Genomic DNA, 20,709 nt, shown 5'->3' with positions numbered 1-20,709 from the left:
CAATAAACCACCAGAAAACCGGAAGTGGCGCTGTAGCTCAAATGGTAGAGCGCTCGCCTTCAGCTGAAGAGCTGAGGGACAGCGCCCAGGCCCAGAGTTCAGGCCCCACGACCGACAAAAAAAAAAAAGAATCTCAAAGACTTTTCTGCCCCAGGCTGGCTTTGAACCATAATTTTCAGAGCTCAGCCTCTTGAGTAGCTAGGATTACAAGTGTGAGCCACCAGTGCCCAGCCTTAAGATATCTTTAGGCTAAATTTAACCACTGTTAAGATTTGTCAGTATGGGGCTGGGAAGGTGGCTCAGTGGTAGAGAGCTTGCCTTGCATGCATGAGGCCCTGGGTTAGATTCCTCAGCACCACATAAGCAAAAAGAAAAAGCCAGAAGTGGCGCTGTGGCTCAAGTGGTAGAGCGCTAGCCTTGAGCTGAAGAGCTGAGGGACAGTGCCCAGGCCCAGAGGTCAGGCCCCACGACTGGACCAAAAAAAAAAAAAAGATTTGTCAGTGTATCTTCAGTAAGATAAAGTCAGAAAGTGAACAAAATGGTAGCTTTCTAAATGTTCATGTCAGTCAGTGACAGTCTGAACCCCTCTACCTTTATACCTTTATGTTAGCTTTTTCCTGTGTAAAATCAGTTTTCTAAAGGGGTCTCATTGTGACATTTCTATACATGCATACAATGTATCCTCACCCCCCCTTGCTGTTCTCCTTTATTCTACTCACTCTTAAAACAATGTAAACAGTATATACCTTTATAGCTTCCTAACCACAGAAGGGTTATTATCAGTTACATGAAGGCATTTCATTACTCAGCAATCCTAAACAAGAACATGAGACTTTCCTTCCCAATCAGTTTACTTTCAAAGAACAAAGGACAGTTTACAAGTTAAAGTTGTGTGCTTTCTTTAAAGGACTATTAACCTTGCTTCCCATCAAAGTTAGTTAGAAATTGTTTATTTAGTGTTTTCCTTATTTAGAGAATAAACCTAATTAACATGGGTTGTTCTAAAATATTGCAGCAATGATTTCTTAAAAGGTAATTTGATTAGTAGAGTTATAAATACAAAAAGGGAGAAGAGATTACCAGAAATAAGACATGATTTTTTTTAACAAACCTTTAGGAACATCTTGATTATTAAAATCTTACAAGGGTTGCATATACAGTTTTAGCTCTCCAGAGTCTTCTACCAGTAAGGCACCTGCAATAGAGAATTTGCTACTGCAGCCTTGGGAAATACCTTTTGTGTTGTGTTAGTGCTTTTCCAACAAAGCACACTTTGATCAAGATCACAGCACTTGCCTAGCAAGTGTGAGGCCTTACTTTTAAGCCCCAGTATAGGAAAAAAAATCACCACATATTTATGTACAGTCTAAATTCCAAGTATAAACTGCCGGCTGAACAGACAGACTGGGATAAAATCCTAAGTTCTTGGATTAACCATAACAAGTTTTCGTAAAATTAGGACGTGGTAACACAGAGACGGAATGGCACTAACTTTATGGAAGCTCACACATTGAAACGAAACGTAATTCCAAGCTGTGGTGTGGAGCTATTCTGTTACCAGGCAGCACCCCCTCGCTGTATAAATAGCAACTAGCGACTGGTTTTTTAAAGCCAAGCTAATGATGGGTGTTGAAGATCATTATTGTCCATTGCCCTATTCATGACTCAAAATGGAAGACTCTGTCTCCTTACTTGAGATAGCCCTGAAAAGGAAGAAAGGTCATTGAGTGAAATGTAATTTCCTGGAGTGTCATCTCCTTTCTGCAGATCTCCTTGACAATGGTCTGAGCCTTTGGCTCAGCCAGAATCCAACAGAAGTTCCAAGTCAACATCTTGTAAGGTCCCCATGGTCCTGGAGAACATCATGCAAACTTCTTCTTGGTGGCTGTGAACCTCTCCATGTACTAAAAATCACGAAAGAAAAACATATGGGGTATTTTGACATAATTGAAGTCAGGCTATTTGTTACTTAGGTTTTTGTTTTGGGATTTGGTCCATTGTGTACAAAAGCTTGCCTAATTTTAGAGGCAAATTTAAAGCATGTAATTTTTTTTTAAATTTAATAAGAAACATATTCAAAGGATGTTTTATAGCCAAGACATCAGTGGCACACGTCTTGTAATCATAGCTACTCAGAAGACTGAAATCAGAGATCAGGTTTGAAGCTAGCCTGGGCAGGAAGTCCATATGAGACTCATCTCCAACTAATCACCAAAATGTCAGAAGTGAAGCTGTGGCTCAAATGAAGCACCACCCTTGCTACCCTTGAATGAAAAAGCTAAGGGACTGCACCCAGGCTCTGAGTTCAAGCCACAGAACTGACAACACACACACAGATGCCTTAAAATAGCTTTCTATAGAGAAAACCATCTTCACACAAGACCAGGTGGTCAGTTTTTAGAGCCCTCTTCGAATCTTGAAGAGTACCTAGAAATGCAGGGGCATGGCAATACATACCTTATCATAACCTTCCAGTTCTCGAAGCTTCTTTATTTCAAAAAGATTCCCTTCCACAGCAAGCAGACAGATCTGGGAATCACTGAGAATGCTCTGTGGAAGCATGCTGAGCTCAAGACAGTTCTCTTCCAGGCGAAGAACTTTAAGGCGAGGGCAGCAAGATATCTTTATTGAGATCTGAGAGATCTGCAGAGACAACAGTGAGCACGATAATGGGAAAAAGCATAAGCCTTAGAAGGCATTTTACTAGATTAAAACAACAAAAAGAATCTTGACTTGGTCGTCCTAGTTCTTTCCCACCTCCATTTTCTCACTGCCTACTCTCTGCAGAAGCCTCTGTTACATACCTTCTGTTACTCCTCCTCCACTTTTAAAAATAAGATGCTTTTTTTTTTTTGAAGGTCAGCATTGGCTTTTTGGAAACAAATATTCTGACAAAAGGGCTGTATGTTCATTAGAGAAACTTTGATACTGTTTAGAGGAAAAAAAGTTGTAAGCTACCACCCAGAAATCATCACTATAAACATTTTGATACATTTGCTGCCAACCTTTTGCAGTATTCGTGAATACAAACCACTTTACAGCCATGATTCTCATTCCCTATTGCATTTCATCTTAACTTGTCCCTTCCTTGAAACCTTCTTCCTGTATTAAGCACTTAAGTTTCTATTCCTATCTTTTCTTTCTGACCTATAGCTTCCCTTTTTTGTTTTTGTCCATTATGAGCCTTGAACTCAGGGCCTGGGCACTGTCCCTCAGCTCTTCAACTCAAGGCTAGCACTCTACCTTGAGCCACAGCACCATTTCTGGTTTTCTGAGTGGTTTATTGGAGATAAGAGTCTCACAGATTTTCCTGCCCAGGCTGGCTTTGAACCACAATCCTCAGATCTCAGCCTCCTGAGTAGCTAGGATTATAGGCATGAGCCACCAGCGCCCCGCTTAGCTTCCCTTCTTTATGGGTATTTTTCAAAAACAGTCCTTAAGGGCTGGGAAGGTGGCTCAGTGGTAGAGCACTTGCCTTGCATGCTCGAGGCCCTGGGTTCGATTCCTCAGCACAGCATAAGAAAAAAGCCGGAAGTGGCACTGTGGCTCAAGTGGTAGAGTGCTAGCCTTGAGCTGAAGAGCTGAGGGACAGTGCCCAGGCCCAGAGTTCAGGCCCCAGGACTGGACCCAAAACAAAAAAAACAGTCCTTAATCACTTCATTATTTAGTCTTTTAGCAACCTTATTCATTTTTGTTCGTAAGTCATTATGACCTCAAAATCTATACCTAGATTTCCTTCTACTCATCTCTTCCACTTTTCTATCTCCAACTTTCAGCAAAACATTTTCTCCTAGATAACTTCACTACAATCAACTCAGCATGTCTATTCCTAATAGCACTGTTTGCTTACGCCAATACTAAGTAACTGACTCATTCACCTTTGCTGATTAAATGCTCCAAGTCTCTCAGTCCCTGATGAGAAGTCTCCCCTCTCCCCATACTGGGAACTGGGCTTCATTTCATGCATGGCTAGGCAAGTGCTCTATCACTGAGCTATGCACCAAGCCCAAAGTCACCTAGTTTTATAGACTGATCATCCTAGACCATCTAGGAAGGAAATCCAATCTCTCTCTCCCTCTCTCTGTCCTCTGTCTGTCTGTCTCTCCTCTCCCTCTCCCAGTCTCCCTCCTCCCCTCCCCTCATCCAAGATTGGGACTCAAACTCACTATGACATGCTTGCTTTTGCTCATTGGCTGGTTCTCTACCATCTGAGCCACACCTTCAAACCAAACCAAGAACTCTGTAGAAATGCATATGCTTAAATTTCATCCTAGGTTTACTAAATAAGAAACATTAAGTATGAAGTCCAGTGATGATGCAAAACAAGTTCCCTGGGCCTGATAAGCTTCCAGAATAATGGGGAAAAGAAAACAAAGCTGTCCAACAATAAAACTGACTAGTACCAGAAAGCCTATCACTTAAATGTGCTGTTTTTGTTGTTGTTGTTTTGGCAAAAGCAGGATGTAAGTTTAACAAAGATCAAGACAAACTCTGATACCTGACTCTCAGAATCTATGCATTTCTTATTCCCATACTAGATCCCTCGCAAGACTCACTACATGTATAGGGGCATGTTGACATGATCTGAAGAACTTTAAGATTTGTGGAGCTTTTAGTAAATAATTTTTGAGATTATCTCACCCTGTTTGTTACTCATCCCACTCTTTCCCAAACAGTCTACACTACAAACATACCCAAATTAATTCCATGGCACTTTGGGCATTGAAATTCACTTATAGAATATGCATTTCTTATCTTCTCTGACACTGCATGACTACAGTTAAGAGGTTATAAAACAATTATAAATTGAAATACATGCTAGTTTTCGAAAAAGCCCTAAGCTTAAGACCTGGTTCTGGTTGAGGTTGAGTTCAATGGCCTGCAGCTCTCCCACTGTGTCAGGTATACTCCGAATTTGGTTTTTAGAGAGATCCACTACATCCAGGTGCCGCAGGCTACAAAGTTGGGGTGGTAGTGCTCCCAGTTGGTTCCCAGAGATACTCAGGGTCTTGAGGGCAGAGAGCTGTCCAAAGGTAGATGGCAGCTCTCTCAAGTGATTGTTGTTCAGGCTTAACGTCTCTAGTTTTTTCAGATTGCATAACTCATCGGGCAGAACAGCTAGCAAAGAAAACATTAAAAAATATAAATCAAAGCTGTAAAAATATCTTTATTAAAGTTTATAAGCTCTCTGGCAACCTGCATTAATCCCTTGTTAATATATGTAGAATTACTAAAACATGCCGGTTTTATGTTTTGCATTTACCAGTACAGTTACTATTCAAAGGCGAGAGTACCAACAAAATACTGGAGAGCACTTATTTAGATGTCTAATGGGCTCTTTTTTGTGTGTGTAATGGCACAATGGGACAATTTGGGGAAGGCTCTTATTCAATCCTTCCAAATAAAAAAAAACTTTAGTTTTACATCATATTCCAAAGGCCTTTCAAGTCAAAATTCATCCAGCAGTAATCCTTATAGTACGTAGTCAATCTACGAGGATGGACCCCTTCGGGGGTAGAAAGCTTCAAGGACTCTCATACTCTGCATCTTTGCGTCCTCTGAACTGTTTTATAACAACGAAAATGAGCTTATAAGAGAACACTAACCCTTCCTAACTGCTGATCACGAGGAGCCGACAATACCGAGGCAGCCAAAAAGAAAGAAAAAGGGGGGAAAAAAAGCCATACTCAGTTTGTTGTTGTTCAGGGAGAGGCTCTTGAGCAGAGTGAACTTCCCTATCAGCACCGGCGGGAGGCTGTCGATCTTGTTGTTGGACAAGTCGATGGTCCTAAGGTTGCTGCTCAGCTTCTGCAACTCTGAGGGGAACTGGAGAGAGGGAGTTGACCAGCGTGGAGAAATCCCTCACCGATGGACCTTCGTCACCCCATCTCCCCCCACACCCAGACTCACCTCAGTCAGCCCGCGATCCTTCAGCTGAAACACACCAGTTTTCTGCGCCGTTTCTACATGAGCGCGGAGGGCACTGTTTCCCATCCTGGCGCCGCGGCTCAGGTCCCTGCGGGAAGGAAGTGTGACTGTCACCGTTCCGGGTTCCAGGCACTCGGGTCCAGGCCACACGGGCGCCGGGTCAGCTGTCACCTCCTTCCGATCCCAGGATCCCGGGGTGTGGGGAGGCGGGAGGGGGGGGAGCAGCCCAAGAGTGACCAGCAAAGAACGGGCAGGACTACCAAGTCCTGATGCTTCGGTTTGTGTTGTGCTGTGCAGCCGTACAGTGAGCCAGGCGCCTGTGCAGGAGCCGGGGCGGAGCGGGGTGGGGTGGGGGTGGGTGCGGGAGGGTGGCGGCGCGGGACGGGGGGGGAAGAACTCGCCGTCTACGGGCTCGGCTGCAGACAGGAGACCCCCGGGAACCCGCGCTCGCCTGGGATGCGCTGCCCGGGCTTCCGCCAGGGCGGACACGCCCTGTGACGTCATCGAGCGGCGCCGCGCGTTCTCCCCGGCCCCGCCTTCGCTTCACCATTCCCGGCGCCATCCCGGGAGATTCGTTCCAACCGTCATGGCGGTTCCCAACCCGTGGGACCCGGCCTGCGCGTCCAACGCAGCTGGCCTGCTGCTGAACCAGTTGGTGACTTCAGGGATGGTCACTGAGGTGCGGGTGAGGGCGGCGATGGCGTCGTCAACGGGGCGCCTCCGGTGGCGACAGAATTGGGCTGTGAGGTGGTGGTGGGGGCCGTGGGAGGGGGGGGGGCGGGCCGGGCCGGGCCGCTGGGCTGGGGCCGAGGGGACGGAGCCGCTGGCGGGCAGCTGCCGGAACCTTTCTGACGAAGGTCCTTTGAAAGCGAGGATCTGAGGGGATGGATGGCCTTTCGGCTAGATTTGACTGTTTATTTTTCGGTCCGTCGTGGGGTTTGAACTCGGGGCCTGGGCGCTGTCCCTGAGTTCTTCAGCTCAAGGCTAGCACTCTACCACTTGAGCCACAGTGCCACTTCTGGCTTTTTTCTTTTTGCTTATGTGGTGCTGAGGAATCAAACCCAGGGCCTCATGCATGCAAGGCAAGCGCTCTACCACTGAGCCAGAGATGAGGATCGAACTCAGGGCCTTGCACTTGCCAAGCAAGTGCTCTTCCACTGGACTAAGCCTCCAGCCCCTGCTTAGAGTATTTTTTTTAAGATTATTGTTATTATAATGGTGATGGACAGAGGGGTTACAGTTACCTAAATCAGGTAAAGAGTACATTGCCATTTGGACAACGTCAACCCTTCCCTTGCTCTAAGAGCATCTTTTTTTTTTTTTTTTGGGTCCGGTCGTGGGGCCTGAACTCTGGGCCTGGGCGCTGTCTCTCAGCTCTTCAGCTCAAGGCGATTGCTCTACCACTTGAGCCACAGCGCCACTTCCGACTTTTTTCTTTTTGCTTATGTGGTGCTGAGGAATCATGCATGCAAGGCAAGCGCTCTACCACTGAGCCACCTTCCCAGCCCCTCTGAGAGCATCTTTTAAAGGTAAAAAAGAAGAAGAAAGGATACTAGCGGAAAAAAGATGCAGAAGACTGGAACGTAAATAGAGACACGTTAGTTGTGAGGAGAGAAAAAAGATTAGCTGCAGAGGTGACAGTTTTAGGGTGGGGAAGGAATTTTGATATAAAGAGAAAACAGAAAAGTTTAAAAGGTAAACTCATCTGCAGAAATTAACAGTGATTTATAGAAATGTATAATTATATATTTGTACAAAATTCGTTAGAGACTTCTAATACCTTAAGGCATTTTTGAGGAAGGGCTGTTGATACTATGCTGAGGACCTCTTGCTTGGTAGGTTGGTTTGTTTCATCAGCTGACAATCTGCCATGTTAGACATGCCTACAATTCCTTCTGTTTTTTTGCTAGTTATTTTGTGTTTTGCTGGTTATTTTGGAGGTAAGGGTCTCGTGAACATTTCTGTCTGGGCTGGCTTTGCACTTTGATCATCATAAACCTCTGGCACCCAGCCACAGCAAGGCTTTTTTATTTTAATTTTTTTAAAAATGAACTCAGAGCATGGGAGCTTCCTTGAGCTGTTTTGCTCAAGGCTTAAGCCACCGTTCTACTTCTGGCTTCTATAAATTAAGAAACTAAAACCTAAAAAGTAGAGTCAAGAGGATGAAACCAAGGGATGAAGAAGGTTATATTTGTATTTTGAAACAAGCTGCAACATAAAATACCAGTGTAACTCAGATCAATAAGGATGAGAAATTTTTGTTTTATATTATTTATTTATTTTTGGCCAGTCTTGGGGCTTGAACTCAGGGCCTGGACATCTGTCCCTAAGTCTCTCTGGGCTCAGACCACTGTACCACTTGAACCACAGCGACACTTCTGGCCTTTTCTGTTTATGTGGTACTGAGGAATCGAACCCAGGGCTTCATGCATGCTAGGCAAGCATTCTACCTCTAGGCCACATTCACAGCCCAAGGATGAGATTTTTTTTTTTTTTTGGTCGGTCGTGGGGCTTGAACTCTGGGCTTGGGCGCTGTCCCTCAGCTCTTCAGCTCAAGGCGAGCGCTCTACCACTTGAGCCACAGGGTCACTTCCAGTTTTCTAGTGGTTTATTGGAGATAAGAGTCTCACGGACTTCCCTGCCTGGGCTGGCTTTGAACCGTGATCCTCAGCTCTCAGCCTCCTGAGTAGCTAGGATTACAGCCATGAGCCACCATCGCCCAGCTAAGGATGAGAAATTTTAAGAGGAGTAGCTTTTATAGAAAACACAAACATTCACTTATACAAGACAGTAAATATGAACAAAGACAGTATGAATGATTCATATGTAATTTATATCATCTGATTAATCAAGTAAATAATTCCACAGGAGGGAGAAGTGTTGCATTTTAGCTCCAGGAAGGTCAGAGAAACTTCTAGGTCATTTGGAAGGACAGAGGTAATTCTTTCACAACCTCAGCCTTCAAAAGTCCTCCCATAAGCAATCAGTAATACAAACCTTTTGTGCATTGTATCTTAGGAAATAGTACAAAATGATTCTTGTTTATTTCTTTTCCTTTATTTTTTTTTTTTTGCCAATCCCAGAGCTTGAACTGTGGTCCTGGGAACTGTCCCTGAGCCTCTTTGTGCTCAAGGCTAGCGCTCTACCACTTGAGCTACAGCGCCACTTCCAGTCTTTTCTGAGTAATTTATTGGAGACAAGATTCTCACAGACTTTCCTGCATGGGCTGGCTTTAAACTGGAATCCTCAAATCTCAGCCTCCTGAGTAGCTAGGATTATAGGTATGAGCCACCAGTATCTGGCTTTCTTGTTATTTCTTTTTAAAATACTAGAGCAAGAGATTTGTTTTTGTTTTTTGGGGGGTCCGGTCGTGGGGCCTGAACTCTAGGCCTGGGCACTGTCCCTCAGCTCTTCAGCTCAAGGCTAGAGCTTGAGTCACAGCGCCACTTCCAGCTTTTTTCTTTTTGCTTATGTGGTGCTGAGGAATCGAATCCAGGGCCTCAGGCATGCAAGGCAAGTGCTCTACCACTGAGCCAACTTCCCAGCCTCTAGAGCAAGAGATTTGTAACAGTGAAAGATTCTAAAAACATGATATATGCATAGCTGCTGTTTGCTCTGTTCTTCATGTTTGTGGGCACTGTTGAGTGTAAAGTCCTTTAAAACCATGGCCATACTGTCCCAGTGTTCACAGAAACTTTTTTGATATACTGCTGTTTTCCCTGTTTGTTTACCAATAGGAAATGTTAAATATGTCCAAGAAAACAGCTCCTTGCTTTGAGAATTTCTCCAGATTACAGCAGATCAATAATATTCAAGCTGAAATCTACCAGGTAAGTTATGTTGATCTGTTTTCTTCTACAGAGAAAAAAAAATCTTACAGGTTGACCCATTGTAACAATGAGAAGTACAAGACACTGTTGAAAACCAACTTTACAACTTGGGTTGGGGAGGGAGGGAAGAGTTGGGGAGGTGGGGAGGAAAGGGATAGTAGAGGAAAAACAAAGAAGGTAATAATGCTCAATAGAAAATGTATTTATTACCTTACTCATGTTAACTGTAACCCCTCTGTACAGTATTTTTACAGTAAAAAATATTTAAAAATCATAGGCTGGGGTGTACATACAGTTCAGCAGAAGTGCAAGTGCTTATTATATGCAGGGACCTGGCTTTAATTCCCAGCACCAAAATAACACTAAAGCATTGATTTAAACATAATTCCCTTGCTCTTAGAACAGCATCTAGCATATAGCGGGATAGAGGTTTATTGTAGTAGTTTCAAGTAATAGTGAATTGTTGTAAGGATGACTACAAGGGAACTATAGGAGAACAGGAATAACAGAATGAAAATTTTCAATAAATAACTCAGGCCATTGCACAAATCATCCTTCTGCTTTCCACTTCAGGAATGATATCTTATAACATGTTTTTTGGGGGCTGGGAATGTGGCTGAGTGGTAGAGTGCTTTCCTAGAATGCATGAAACCCTGGGTTCGATTCCTTAATACCACATAAACAGAAAAATCCAGAAGTGGCACTGTGGCTCAAGTGGTAGAGTGCTAGACTTGAGCCAAAGGAGCTCAGGGACACTGCCAAGACCCTTAGTTCAAGCCCCAGGACTCACTAAATTAATTAATTAATTAAAGTGTTCTTAGTTTAAAGACTGTCCATTTATCAGTATTTAAGCCTTTAACTGCAGGATACTTTCTAGGTAGAGCTAATGTTAGTTTTGTTTCTACCGTAGAAAAGCCTGGAAATTGAGCTTCTGGAACTAGAAAAAGAGTCAGCAGATGTTATTCATCCTTTCTATTTGAGTAAGTGATTTATTTAAGTGGGTAAGCTTGGAAATAGAACTTCTTGGATTATTATAAATAAGCACCAGGCAGTAACATTTTGATGTGCCATAATTTTTCTGAGTTATGTCCCATAACTAACGAAAGTCTTCTGTTTAACTTCACTAGTGCAGATAGCATAGACAATGATCTAAATTAGCTAAATGGTAGAACATTTGGCAAGAAGTAAAGATCCCATGGCAAGAGAGATTCAGGGAGCCGGGCGCCAGTGGCTCATGCCTGTAATCCTAGCAACTCAGGAGGCTGAGATCTGAGGATCGCGGTTCAAAGCCACCCCGAGCAGGAAAGTCCGTGAGACTCTTATCTCTAAAAAACCACTAGAAAACCGGAAGTGGTGCTGTGGCTCAAGTAGTAGAGTGCTCGCCTTGAGCTGAAGAGCTGAGGGACAGCACTCAGGCCCAGAGTTCAAGCCCCATGACCGAGCAAAAAAAAAAGATTCAGGGGTCAGGATTATTCTTTTAAGATAACCCTTCCAAGAGAACTAAGTACTAACCAGAATCCCAAGAGAACTATGTTAAGTACTTCTTACCATAGATCTCCTAAAGACTTTATACCACCTTCCAATGGGGGACCACTTTTAACTTCCACCATGGAATTTCCTGCAGGAACCCGAATTCCCACAGACCCATTACAGTTCGCTCTTTGTCTCAGACATTCCTCAATCTTGAGGAATTTAGGATGCTGTGTTACCTGGCTATTTATATTTAGGTTGGTGTGCACATTCTGTCAAGCTTAGCAGAAGCATATAAACTTACATGCCTGTACCTCTGAGATACCCTGAGCAGAATTCAAGTAGAAGCCAGTGTTGGAAGGTACCTAAGCTCTACCTAAGTGAAAGGATAGGTAACATGTATTGGAACCCCTTTTGTATGATCTTTTCAGTTCCAGTTAGTTTTTGGTAGTACATTCCAGTCTCTGAAGTCATGGCTGATAATCAGTCTGGTCTTTGGTCCCTTGTGGTGGGAATGAACATGCCTTTGCTGTCAGTCTAATTGCATAAATAGGGGGGGATAGACAGTATAAGGAAAGGCTCCCTTCCCTCCTCCCTCTCGCCCCTTCAGAGCTGGGAACTGTCCCTGAGCTTTTTTTGCTCAAGGCTAGCACTCTACCACTTGAGCCACAGCTCCACTTCTGGCCTTTTGGTGGTTAATTGGAGATAGATTCTCCTGGACTTTCTTTCCTAGGTGGATTTTGGACTGTGATCAGCTCTTAAGTTACCAGCACCTGGCAAGATGTTTTTTAATGTTCCTAGTAAATCATGTTAAGAGGAGGATAGGAAATATAAGTAAGAGGATAGCATAGTAAATAATGTTAGCTGTCAGATAGAAGAACCTTTATATGAAGAATGTGGCTCTGGCTATAATCACTGAATGAGATGTAGGAGGTGCAAGAAGAATTTAGCACTAGATTTGATGGTCAGCAGGAAAGAGAAAGTAGTTGAAAATGAATATTATTATTACATCTGGCCAAGAGGAGCTATTTAGAAGAGAAATTATGGAGTTTTATTTACTTTTTTTTAAGGTGGAGTCTTAGTTCTGTTGCCCAGGCTGGTTTCAAACTCCTGACCTCAGGTGATCTTCTGCCTCAGACTCCAAGTGCTGAAATTACAACTTGTGCCACCATACTTGGCTTGAGATTAATTTTTTTTGCGGGGGGGGAGGGGGTCCGGTCGTGGGGCCTGAACTCTGGGCCTGGGCGCTGTTCCTCAGCTCTTCAGCTCAGGGCGAGCGCTCTACCACTTGAGTCACAGCACCACTTCCAGCTTTTTTCTTTTTTCTTATGTGGTGCTGAGGAATTGAATCCAGGGCCTCATGCATGCAAGGCAAGCGCTCTACCACTGAGCCACCTTCCCAGCCTGTGATTAATTTTTGATGTTGGTATTGCCAAATCAAAGAAGAAATTAGTGACTTTAATTTCTGTTGTTGACTGTAGCTCAAAAGTGTCAGACTCTGCAAAGCATGAATAGCCATTTAGAAGCTGTGCTAAAAGAGAAGAGGTCCCTGAGGCAAAGACTGCTGAAGCCCAAGTGCCAGGAAAACTTACCTCTGGAAGCTGTTTATCACAGGTTAGACGGAGAAGTAGAAATGCATTTTCTGAGGGTAGTTTTGGTTTAGACTAGTAGTTGTTTTGTAACATGATTCATGAAGCAATGTATTTATTATTGGTTGTATTTGTTTACAGTATTAATGTCAATACATTAAAGGGGAAAGAAAATCCTTTAAAATCATTATAGTTAGTCGGGCTTTGGTGGCTCACGCCTGTAATCCTAGCTACTGAGGAGGCTGAGATCTGAGGATCACGGTTCAAAGCCAACCTGGGCAGAAAAGTCCATGAAACTCTTATCTCCAATTAACCACTAGAAAACCAGAAGTGGTGCTCTGGCTCAAGCAGCACAGTGCTCTCCTTGAGTTGAAGAGCTGAGGGACAGCGCCCAAGCCCAGAGTTCAAGCCCCATGACCGACAAAAAAAAAAAAAAATCATTATAGTTATAGAGGAGTTATAAATTGCAAGGTACGTAGGTGTAGACTTTTTTGTAAATTTATTATTAAATTGATATTGCGTCTATATAAAAATTGTGTTGAAAGTGTTTCATATGGACAGATGAAAACAGTTTTGATTAAGACAGGAACAAAACCAGGGTTCTAGTCTCATCTCTGTGGCTTATTTGCCTCAAAGTCTTGTACAAATAATTTAAATTTTGCCTTAATTTCCTAGTCCAAAGGATGGAAATGGTTTGTATTGCTGTTTCTCCAAGGAGCATTGCAAATATTAAAGTGTAGATTATTATTAAAAATAATGAAGGAAAGGCTGGGAATGTGGCTTAGTGGTAAAGTGCTTGCTTAGCATGCAGAAAGCCCTGGGTTTGATTCCTCAGTACCATATAAACTGAAAAGGCTGGAAGTGGTGCTGTGGCTGAAGTGGTAGAGCTCTAGCCATGCACAGAGAGGCTCAGGGACAGTGCCCAGGCCCTGAGTTCAAGGCCCATGACCAGCAAAATAATAATAATGAAGAAAGCATTTGGGCGTATGATTGTGTTTTCTACCGCTGCTTCATTAGCTGCCTTGGTAATCAGTATCTTTTGTTTTTGTGGTATCAGGGCTTAAACTCAGGGCTGTAGCTTGGCTTGTGCAGCTGGGCTCTACCACTTGGAGTTATGCCTCCAACCCCTGCTTTTTGGAGATGGAGTGTCTCAGACTTTTCTGCCCAGGCTGGATTTGAACTGCAATCCACTGGATCTCAGCCTTTTTGGTAGCAAGGATTATGGGTGCAGGCCAACAGTACCTCTCTTTTTTTGGCCAGTTCTAAGGATTGAACTCTGGGCATGGGCACTGTCCCTAGGCTTCTTTTGCTCAAGACTAGTGCTTTACTACTTGAGCCTCAGCACCACTTCTGGCTTTTTCTGTGTATATGGTGCTTAGAAATGGAATCCAGGGCTTCATGCATGCTAGGCAAGCACTCTACCACTGAGCCACCTTCCTAGCCCACAACAGTATCATAAAGTGTCAGGAATAGATTTTGTTTTTTATTTATTTAAAAATTTTAAATATAGTTTATTTATTTATTTATTTTTTGCCAATCTTGAGGCTTGAACTCTGGGCCTGGTCACTGTCACTGAACTCCATTTTCTCAGAGTTAGCACTCTACCACTTGAGCCACTGTGCCACTTCTGCCTTCTTTTTTCTTTTTCATTTTATTTTATTGTAAAGATGTTATCCAGAGGGGTTACAATTATATGACTCTTCTGCCATTTTCTGTGATTTTAATTGGAGCTAATCTCACAGACTTTCCTGCCTGGGCTGGCTTCAAACTGCAATCCTCATATCTCAGCCTCCTGAATATCTAGGATTACAGGTGTAAGCCATGTAAGCCACCAATGCTTGGCTGCTTTTGATTTTTAATTTTAACAAGGATTTATTTTAGTGAAACATGTTAATATAGAGACAAGTAGAAAAAGAGACTCCATGAGACTCTTTTCTTTCTTTTTTGGGGGGGGCGGGGGGATCCAGTTGTGGGGCCTGAACTCTGGGCCTGGGCGCTGTCCCTCAGCTCTTCAGCTCAAGGCTAGCGCTCTACCACTTGAGCCACAATGCCACTTCTGGCTTTTCTTTTTGCTTATGTGGTGCTAAGGAATTAAACCCAGGGCCTCAGGCATGCAAGGCAAGCGTTCTACCACTGAGCCACCTTCCCAGCCCCAGAGAACAATCTTTATCACTGATTATTTCCATGAATGCAAAAACCTACTGACTCATTAGGTTGATTATAATTCATTTATTTCAAATTAAGAGTCCTATAATGATTCCCGCATGAGCCCGTAATCCTAGCTACTCAGGAGGCTGAGATTCAAGGATCTCAGTTTGAAGACAGCCTGGACCGGAAAGGAAAAAAAAAAAAAAAGAATCCAGGGCTGGGAATGTTGCTTAGTGGTAGAGTGCTTGCCTACCGCGCTTGAAGCGCTCTGGGTTTGATTCCTTAGTATCACATAAACAGAGAAAGCGGAAGTAGTACTGTGGCCTAAGTGATAGAGCTCTAGCCTTGAGCAAAAGAAGCTCAAGGACAGTGCCCAGACCCTGATTCAAACCCCAGGACTGCCCCCCCCCAAAAAAAATCCTAATTAAAGTTAGAAAAGAAAGGAATCATAACTAAAGCAAAATTTTATCTTCTTTTTTCAGACACATGGTATGTTTGCTGGAATTGGCTGTGACTTTTATTGAGAAACTGGAAACCCATCTTGAAATAATTAGAAATATTCCTCATTTAGATGCAAATCTAAAGAAAATGGTGAGTGTTGATCTAGGTATCTTTAGTTCCCTTGAATCTAGACTCTCAGATGTAGTCACCTTGCTTAAGTTTTATGTGTGTGTGGAGGTGGAGGGTGCTGGGGATCACACCCAACGCCTAGGAAAGAAGTCCACCACTGAGCTATGTAACTCCAGTCCTTGGGTTTTTTTTTTTTTGAGACAAGGTCTCACTGTGTAACCCAAAATAGAATTAAACTCATAATCCTCCTGTCTTCATCTCTGGAGTGTTAGCCTTTACAGGCATGTTTCACTATACCTAGCTCTCGCTTAACATTTTTTTCTGGTCATGGGGCTTGAACTCAGAGCCTGGCATGCTATCCCTGAGGCTCTTTTCTCAAGGCTAATGCTCTACCATTTTGAGCCACAGTACCACTTCTGGTTTTCTGTTGGCTAATTAGAGATAAAAGTCTCACAGACTTTTCTGCCTGGGTTGACTTTGAACTACATTCCTCAGATCTCAGCCTTCTAAGCAGCTAGGATTACAGGCATGAGCCATGCCCACCTGGCTTATTTAGCTTTTTAATGGTTAATACTATGGCTAATTAATTTTTAAAATCAGAAGTGGGCTTTTTTTTTTTTTTTTTGTCAGTCATGGGGCTTGAACTCAGTGCCTGGGCGCTATCCCTGAGATTCTTTTGCTGAAGGCTAGTGTTCTACCACTTGAGTCTCATGGCCTTTCCTACCCAGGCTGGTTTAGGGCTGGCTTAGAACCTCGACCTTCAGATCTCAGCCTCCTGAGTAGCTAGGATTGTAAGTGTGAGCCACTAGCTCCTGGCAGAAACAGAGTTTCAAACTCCATATTTTCATTATCTTTAAATAGTTGTAGAAAAGGGTTTCAATTCACCATTTGGGATATGATAATGAAATAATGATAAATAAGATTTCTCTTCTTTTTCTTTCTAATGTTACAGAGCCAGGCTTTAGCCAAGATGGACATTTTGGTGAATGAGACAGAAGAACTTGCAGAAAATATACTCAAGTGGCGAGAAAAACAAAAGGAAGTTTCCTTGAGTATCCCCAAAGTACTAGCTGAAGAAAATCATCTTCATAAACTGGCTTTATAGTATCTTGTACTTCTAAAGTTCATGCTCAAAGTATTGATACCAAGTGATTATCCACTTTATTTTTGCTGAATTGTATATAGTCATACAAGGTCAATTTCTAGTTAACTGTGACATGGATATTTATAGAATTTGCTGATGGAAATATTGGAATACCAAGATTTAGGTTCATTTTGTTTTTTCTATATGTTTATATTCTGTTCTTCAGTAATGGAGATCTAACTTAGTTATGATAATTAAAAAGTAAATTAACCATTGCCCAGGAGATATTTTTCTTGTCTTTTTTTTTAATTTAATTTAATTTTATTTGTGAACATACTGTACAGAGGGGTTACAATTACATGGGCGGGATAATGCGTACATTTCTTACCAAGAATTGCAGCCTCCTCCTTTGTTTACCCTTCACATCCCTTCCCAGCCTCCCCCCTCCCTTTTCTTGTCTTTTTTATGGGTGATTTATTTATTTATCTTTAAGTAGTTATACACAGGAGTTGCCATTTAACAAAGTAGTTTATGAATATAATGCATCTAGGTCATGTTTCACCCATCCCTCCTCCTACCCACCCATTTCCTCTTCACTCTCTTCAGTTTTGTAAGATATACACTTGAATTTTTAATCAGTATCTTAAAAGTAGCCTAAAGGGATATCCTAATGTGACTTTGACTTCCTTTCTTAGTGTCTCAGTTGTGATTGCAAAAATATATTTCAATTTTTTTGTTTTTTGTCTGTTGTGGGGCTTGAACTCTGGGCCTGGGCGCTGGTCCTCAGCTCTTGAGCTCAAGGCTAGTGCTCTACCACTTGAGCCACAGCGCTACTTCCGGCTTTTTTCTTTTTGCTTATGTGTTACTGAGGAATCGAACCCAGGGCCTCATGCATGCAAGGCAAGCGCTCTACCACTGAGTCACCTTCCCAGCCCTATATTTCAACTTTTTATGTGAGTTATTGTCTTTTTTTGTTTTGTTTTTTTGTCAGTCATGGGGCTTGAACTTTGGGCCTTGGCACTGTACCTCAGCTCAAGGTGGAACACTCTACCACTTGAGCCACAGATCCACTTCCAGTTTTCTGGTTTATTAGAGATAAGAGTCTCACAGACTTTACTGCCTGGGCTGGCTTTGAACTGTGATCCTCAGATCTCAGCCTCCTGAGTAACTAGGATTACAGCCGTGAGCCACCCGGCATCCAGCTGTCTTTTTTTTTTTTTTTTAAGTGCATGTTTCTGAATCTGAAGCAATTCCCAAAATTTAAAAATGCTTATGGTGATTTTTTCTGTGGGAATGACACTCAGTGTACAGAGAATAATATAGTAAGACTAATATCCTTTAAAGAGCCTGTTTACAGGATCAGTCCTTCTCTGAAACATATGGGAACTTAGATAGCAGGAGAATCCCTCACTCTCACTGGGGAGTTGTTCAAAGTGTGCAAGCCCTTTGCACAGTGTGGTATGTGCTAAACATTTACTTTCCTTCTAGAAATGTAGAATTTGGGTGCATGTTAGGTAAAAGGTACCTATATGACTAGTCCTTAAAAATCCTGGGCAGCGCATCTCCAACTAAGTTTTCTTTGATTGGAACATTTCATACTTTGGAGACTGAAGCATGTCTGTATGATTGTACTGGCAAGAAGACTAGAACTGTGCCTCATTTTCCCCCAGATTTTGCCCTATACCTTTTCTCTGTTATTTTTCATGTGTTGTTTGCTTGTTTTAGTGGTGCTGGAGAGTAAGTCCAGTGCCTTTTGCATCCAGGGTATCCCTTCTATCACTGAACTACAACCACTGGCCCTTTTTGTTTATTGCTAGCAAGGCTCATGACCTCATGCTTGCTAGGGAAGTGCTTTACCTCTGAGTTATGCCCAATCCATGCTTCACTGCTACTGTCATGATACTCCTTCTGTCACTATATTCTATCTAAACTGGCTTCTTTCATATTCCCTTAAAGTTTCTGCTGTTTGTTTTTTTTCCATTTGAGATAAGGTCTGGTAGGTAACTCACACTGGCCTTGAAGTCATGATCCCCTTGCTTCCTGAGTGTTGAAATTACAGTTGACTGCCACACCAAGTTGTGTGGCAGTTCTTTGCATCCTGTGTATTTTTCCCGCCTCATTCAAATTTTCATTGAGGATTCTCCTGATCATACTGAAAATTTCATAACCCTCTCTTGCTTGTTTCCTATTCCCTTTTCCACTCTTTTCTCCTTAGCTAATCTGGTGGACATTTGAAGTTGTTTTACTTTTATCATTAGTTTCTCTCACCCAGCTCCATGAGGTTTTGCTTAATTTCTATGAGCTTAGAGTAATGCCTGTTTTAATAGGAGCTTACTTTCGAAAGACAAGTTAAATTAACTGAGTACCTTCATTACTTCACTTTTTTTTGTTGTTGTTGTTGTTTTTGGCCACTCCTGGAGCTTGAGCCCTGTCCCTGAGCTTCTTTTTGCTCAAGGCTAGCATTCTACCACTTGCAGCTTTTCCTGTTTATGTGGTACTGAGGAATCAAGCCCAGGGCTTCATGCATACTAGGCAAGTCACATCCTCAGCCCCATTACTTCTCTTTCTTGACGTCAATTCACATGCTACCCTATCAGTGAGGGCTTTCCTGAAGTTCAACTTTTCCTACATACATGGAGATCATTACTATATTACCTTTCTCTGATTTTTATTTTCCATTACTCATAGCACCATTTGGCAATGTTACATTTTTAGGGATGTCGCCTTTCCCCTCTGCATAGATTCTAATTTCCATGGAGGCAGAGACTTAGAGCAGGGCTTGATATTGCTGTAAACACAGCCAGGGGTGGCTAGGACCTTTTAGGATACTTGAGAGATTCCATTATTTGGGAGAGTGTTTATACACACACATTACTGGAGTGTTTACACACTCCACAATCCTCAACACTCAAAGATCCTTGCTTCAAACTGCAAAATCATCAGGTTAGCCTATTTCACTTTGGCCCCTAGATTTTATGTATGTATGTATGTATGTATATGTGTGTGTGTGTATTTGTTCTTGGGGTTTGAACTCAGTGCCTTGGGGTGGGGGGCTGCTGTCCTGAGCCTCTTTGTCTTCAAGGCTAGCGCTGTACCACTGGAACCACGGCACTACTTCTGGCTTTTTCTGAGTAGTTGGAGATAAAGAGTCTCACGGAGACTTTCTGCCCGAGGTGGGGCGGGGCGGGGCGGGGGGGGGGTGTATGCTGGCTTCCAACCGTGATCCTCAGATCTCAGCCTCCTGAGTAGCTAGGATGACAGACCTGAGCTGCGACTCCCCAAAGTTTTAAGTACAGCATTGACAGCCTAGGCCAACTCTGCGAACAAGAAATATTTGGCAAATTGATCAACTTCCAAGCATTGGCCAATACTTACCAGAGTTGTTTGATTATGCAGCAAGAGGACGGAGTTCGAAAGCCTAGTTTTAGGTGTGCGGGCTCAGAGGAAAACAGATTCCACGCTGCGGACCCGAGTCTGCCCGCTCGCGATTGGCTGGTGCTCAGTGGCACCGCCCCGGGCGCGCTCTCCAGCGGGGTAGCACCTGGGGAATCTAGGGGCGGAGCGAAATGGGCGGGCCAAACTTCCGCTAACTCGGCTTAGGATTGGTCAACGCTCTGGCAGGTTGCCGCCCTTCTCGGGCTTGGGCTGAGGCTTGGGCGGGGATTTCCTCCAAGAGGCGTGTGGGGCGGAACGGGGGCGGGAAAGCCAAGCGTTTTCCCGCCTACTGGGCTCAGGATTGGTCCAGGCTCTGACAAACCCCGCCCCCTCGGGTTGCCCCTCGAGCTCGGCGAGGCCGTCCTAGCGAGGCGCTTGAGGCGAGCTGGGACGGCCGGGGATGTGGTTGCGCTTCGAAGTCGGGGCGAGGGATGCCTCCGCTGGACCCCGCGGGTCTTGGGTTGCGAGCGAGGAATGGCGAACGTGCGGGTGGCCGTGAGGGTCCGGCCTCTCAGCCAGAGGTGAGTGTGGGCGGGAGGGGGCGCCTGAGGCGTCGAGTGGGCCGAGGGGAGAGCGCGGTCTCGGCGTCGCCCTCAGGCCGCCGCAGCCAAGTCCGGCCCGAGTGACCGGGGGTCCGGAAGCCGCGAAGGGCGGG

General features: G+C 43.7%; 3 protein-coding genes across 7 annotated transcripts in view; 2 read left to right on the top strand and 1 right to left on the bottom strand.

Moving 5' to 3' along the window:
- Positions 1 to 934: 934 nt before the first annotated feature.
- Lrrc57 (leucine rich repeat containing 57) lies at positions 935 to 6,432 on the bottom strand. Of its 3 annotated transcripts, none has more exons than XM_013010269.1 (6): positions 6,360 to 6,432; positions 5,911 to 6,035; positions 5,688 to 5,826; positions 4,850 to 5,118; positions 2,458 to 2,643; positions 935 to 1,904 (listed from the first exon to the last, which is right to left on the bottom strand). In XM_013010269.1, the coding sequence occupies exons 1-6, from the start codon at positions 6,430 to 6,432 to the stop codon at positions 1,863 to 1,865; spliced, it is 834 nt and encodes a 277-aa protein (XP_012865723.1). In that variant the 3' UTR covers positions 935 to 1,862. The 3 variants fall into 3 exon arrangements, with proteins under 3 accessions (XP_012865723.1, XP_012865721.1, XP_012865722.1); XM_013010267.1 differs by having other exon boundaries at positions 5,911 to 6,016; positions 6,330 to 6,402; XM_013010268.1 differs by lacking the exon at positions 6,360 to 6,432 and adding an exon at positions 6,189 to 6,267 and having other exon boundaries at positions 5,911 to 6,016.
- Positions 6,433 to 6,467: 35 nt separating this feature from the next.
- Positions 6,468 to 16,894, top strand: Haus2 (HAUS augmin-like complex, subunit 2). Of its 3 annotated transcripts, XM_013010054.1 has the most exons (6): positions 6,468 to 6,607; positions 9,666 to 9,758; positions 10,669 to 10,738; positions 12,710 to 12,842; positions 15,448 to 15,556; positions 16,488 to 16,894. In XM_013010054.1, exons 1-6 carry the CDS (start codon positions 6,515 to 6,517, stop codon positions 16,638 to 16,640), a joined length of 651 nt encoding a protein of 216 aa, XP_012865508.1. In that variant the 5' UTR covers positions 6,468 to 6,514; the 3' UTR covers positions 16,641 to 16,894. The 3 variants fall into 3 exon arrangements, with proteins under 3 accessions (XP_012865508.1, XP_012865509.1, XP_012865510.1); XM_013010055.1 differs by lacking the exon at positions 16,488 to 16,894 and having other exon boundaries at positions 12,710 to 12,876; positions 15,448 to 15,536; XM_013010056.1 differs by lacking the exons at positions 12,710 to 12,842; positions 16,488 to 16,894 and having other exon boundaries at positions 15,448 to 15,530.
- Positions 16,895 to 20,468: 3,574 nt separating this feature from the next.
- The window catches only part of Stard9 (StAR-related lipid transfer (START) domain containing 9), a 78,751-nt gene continuing 78,510 nt past the window's right edge, over positions 20,469 to 20,709 (top strand). Inside the window, exon 1 of the mRNA XM_013009986.1 lies at positions 20,469 to 20,575. Within this exon, the coding sequence (XP_012865440.1) occupies positions 20,529 to 20,575 (47 nt within the window). The 5' untranslated portion in view covers positions 20,469 to 20,528. The remainder of the gene's footprint in view (positions 20,576 to 20,709) is intronic.

Source organism: Dipodomys ordii, unplaced genomic scaffold (assembly GCF_000151885.1).
Source record: "Dipodomys ordii isolate 6190 unplaced genomic scaffold, Dord_2.0 Scaffold11, whole genome shotgun sequence".
In the NCBI taxonomy this organism is placed as follows: Eukaryota; Metazoa; Chordata; class Mammalia; order Rodentia; family Heteromyidae; genus Dipodomys; species Dipodomys ordii.
This window is presented reverse-complemented; position numbering and strand designations above follow the sequence as displayed.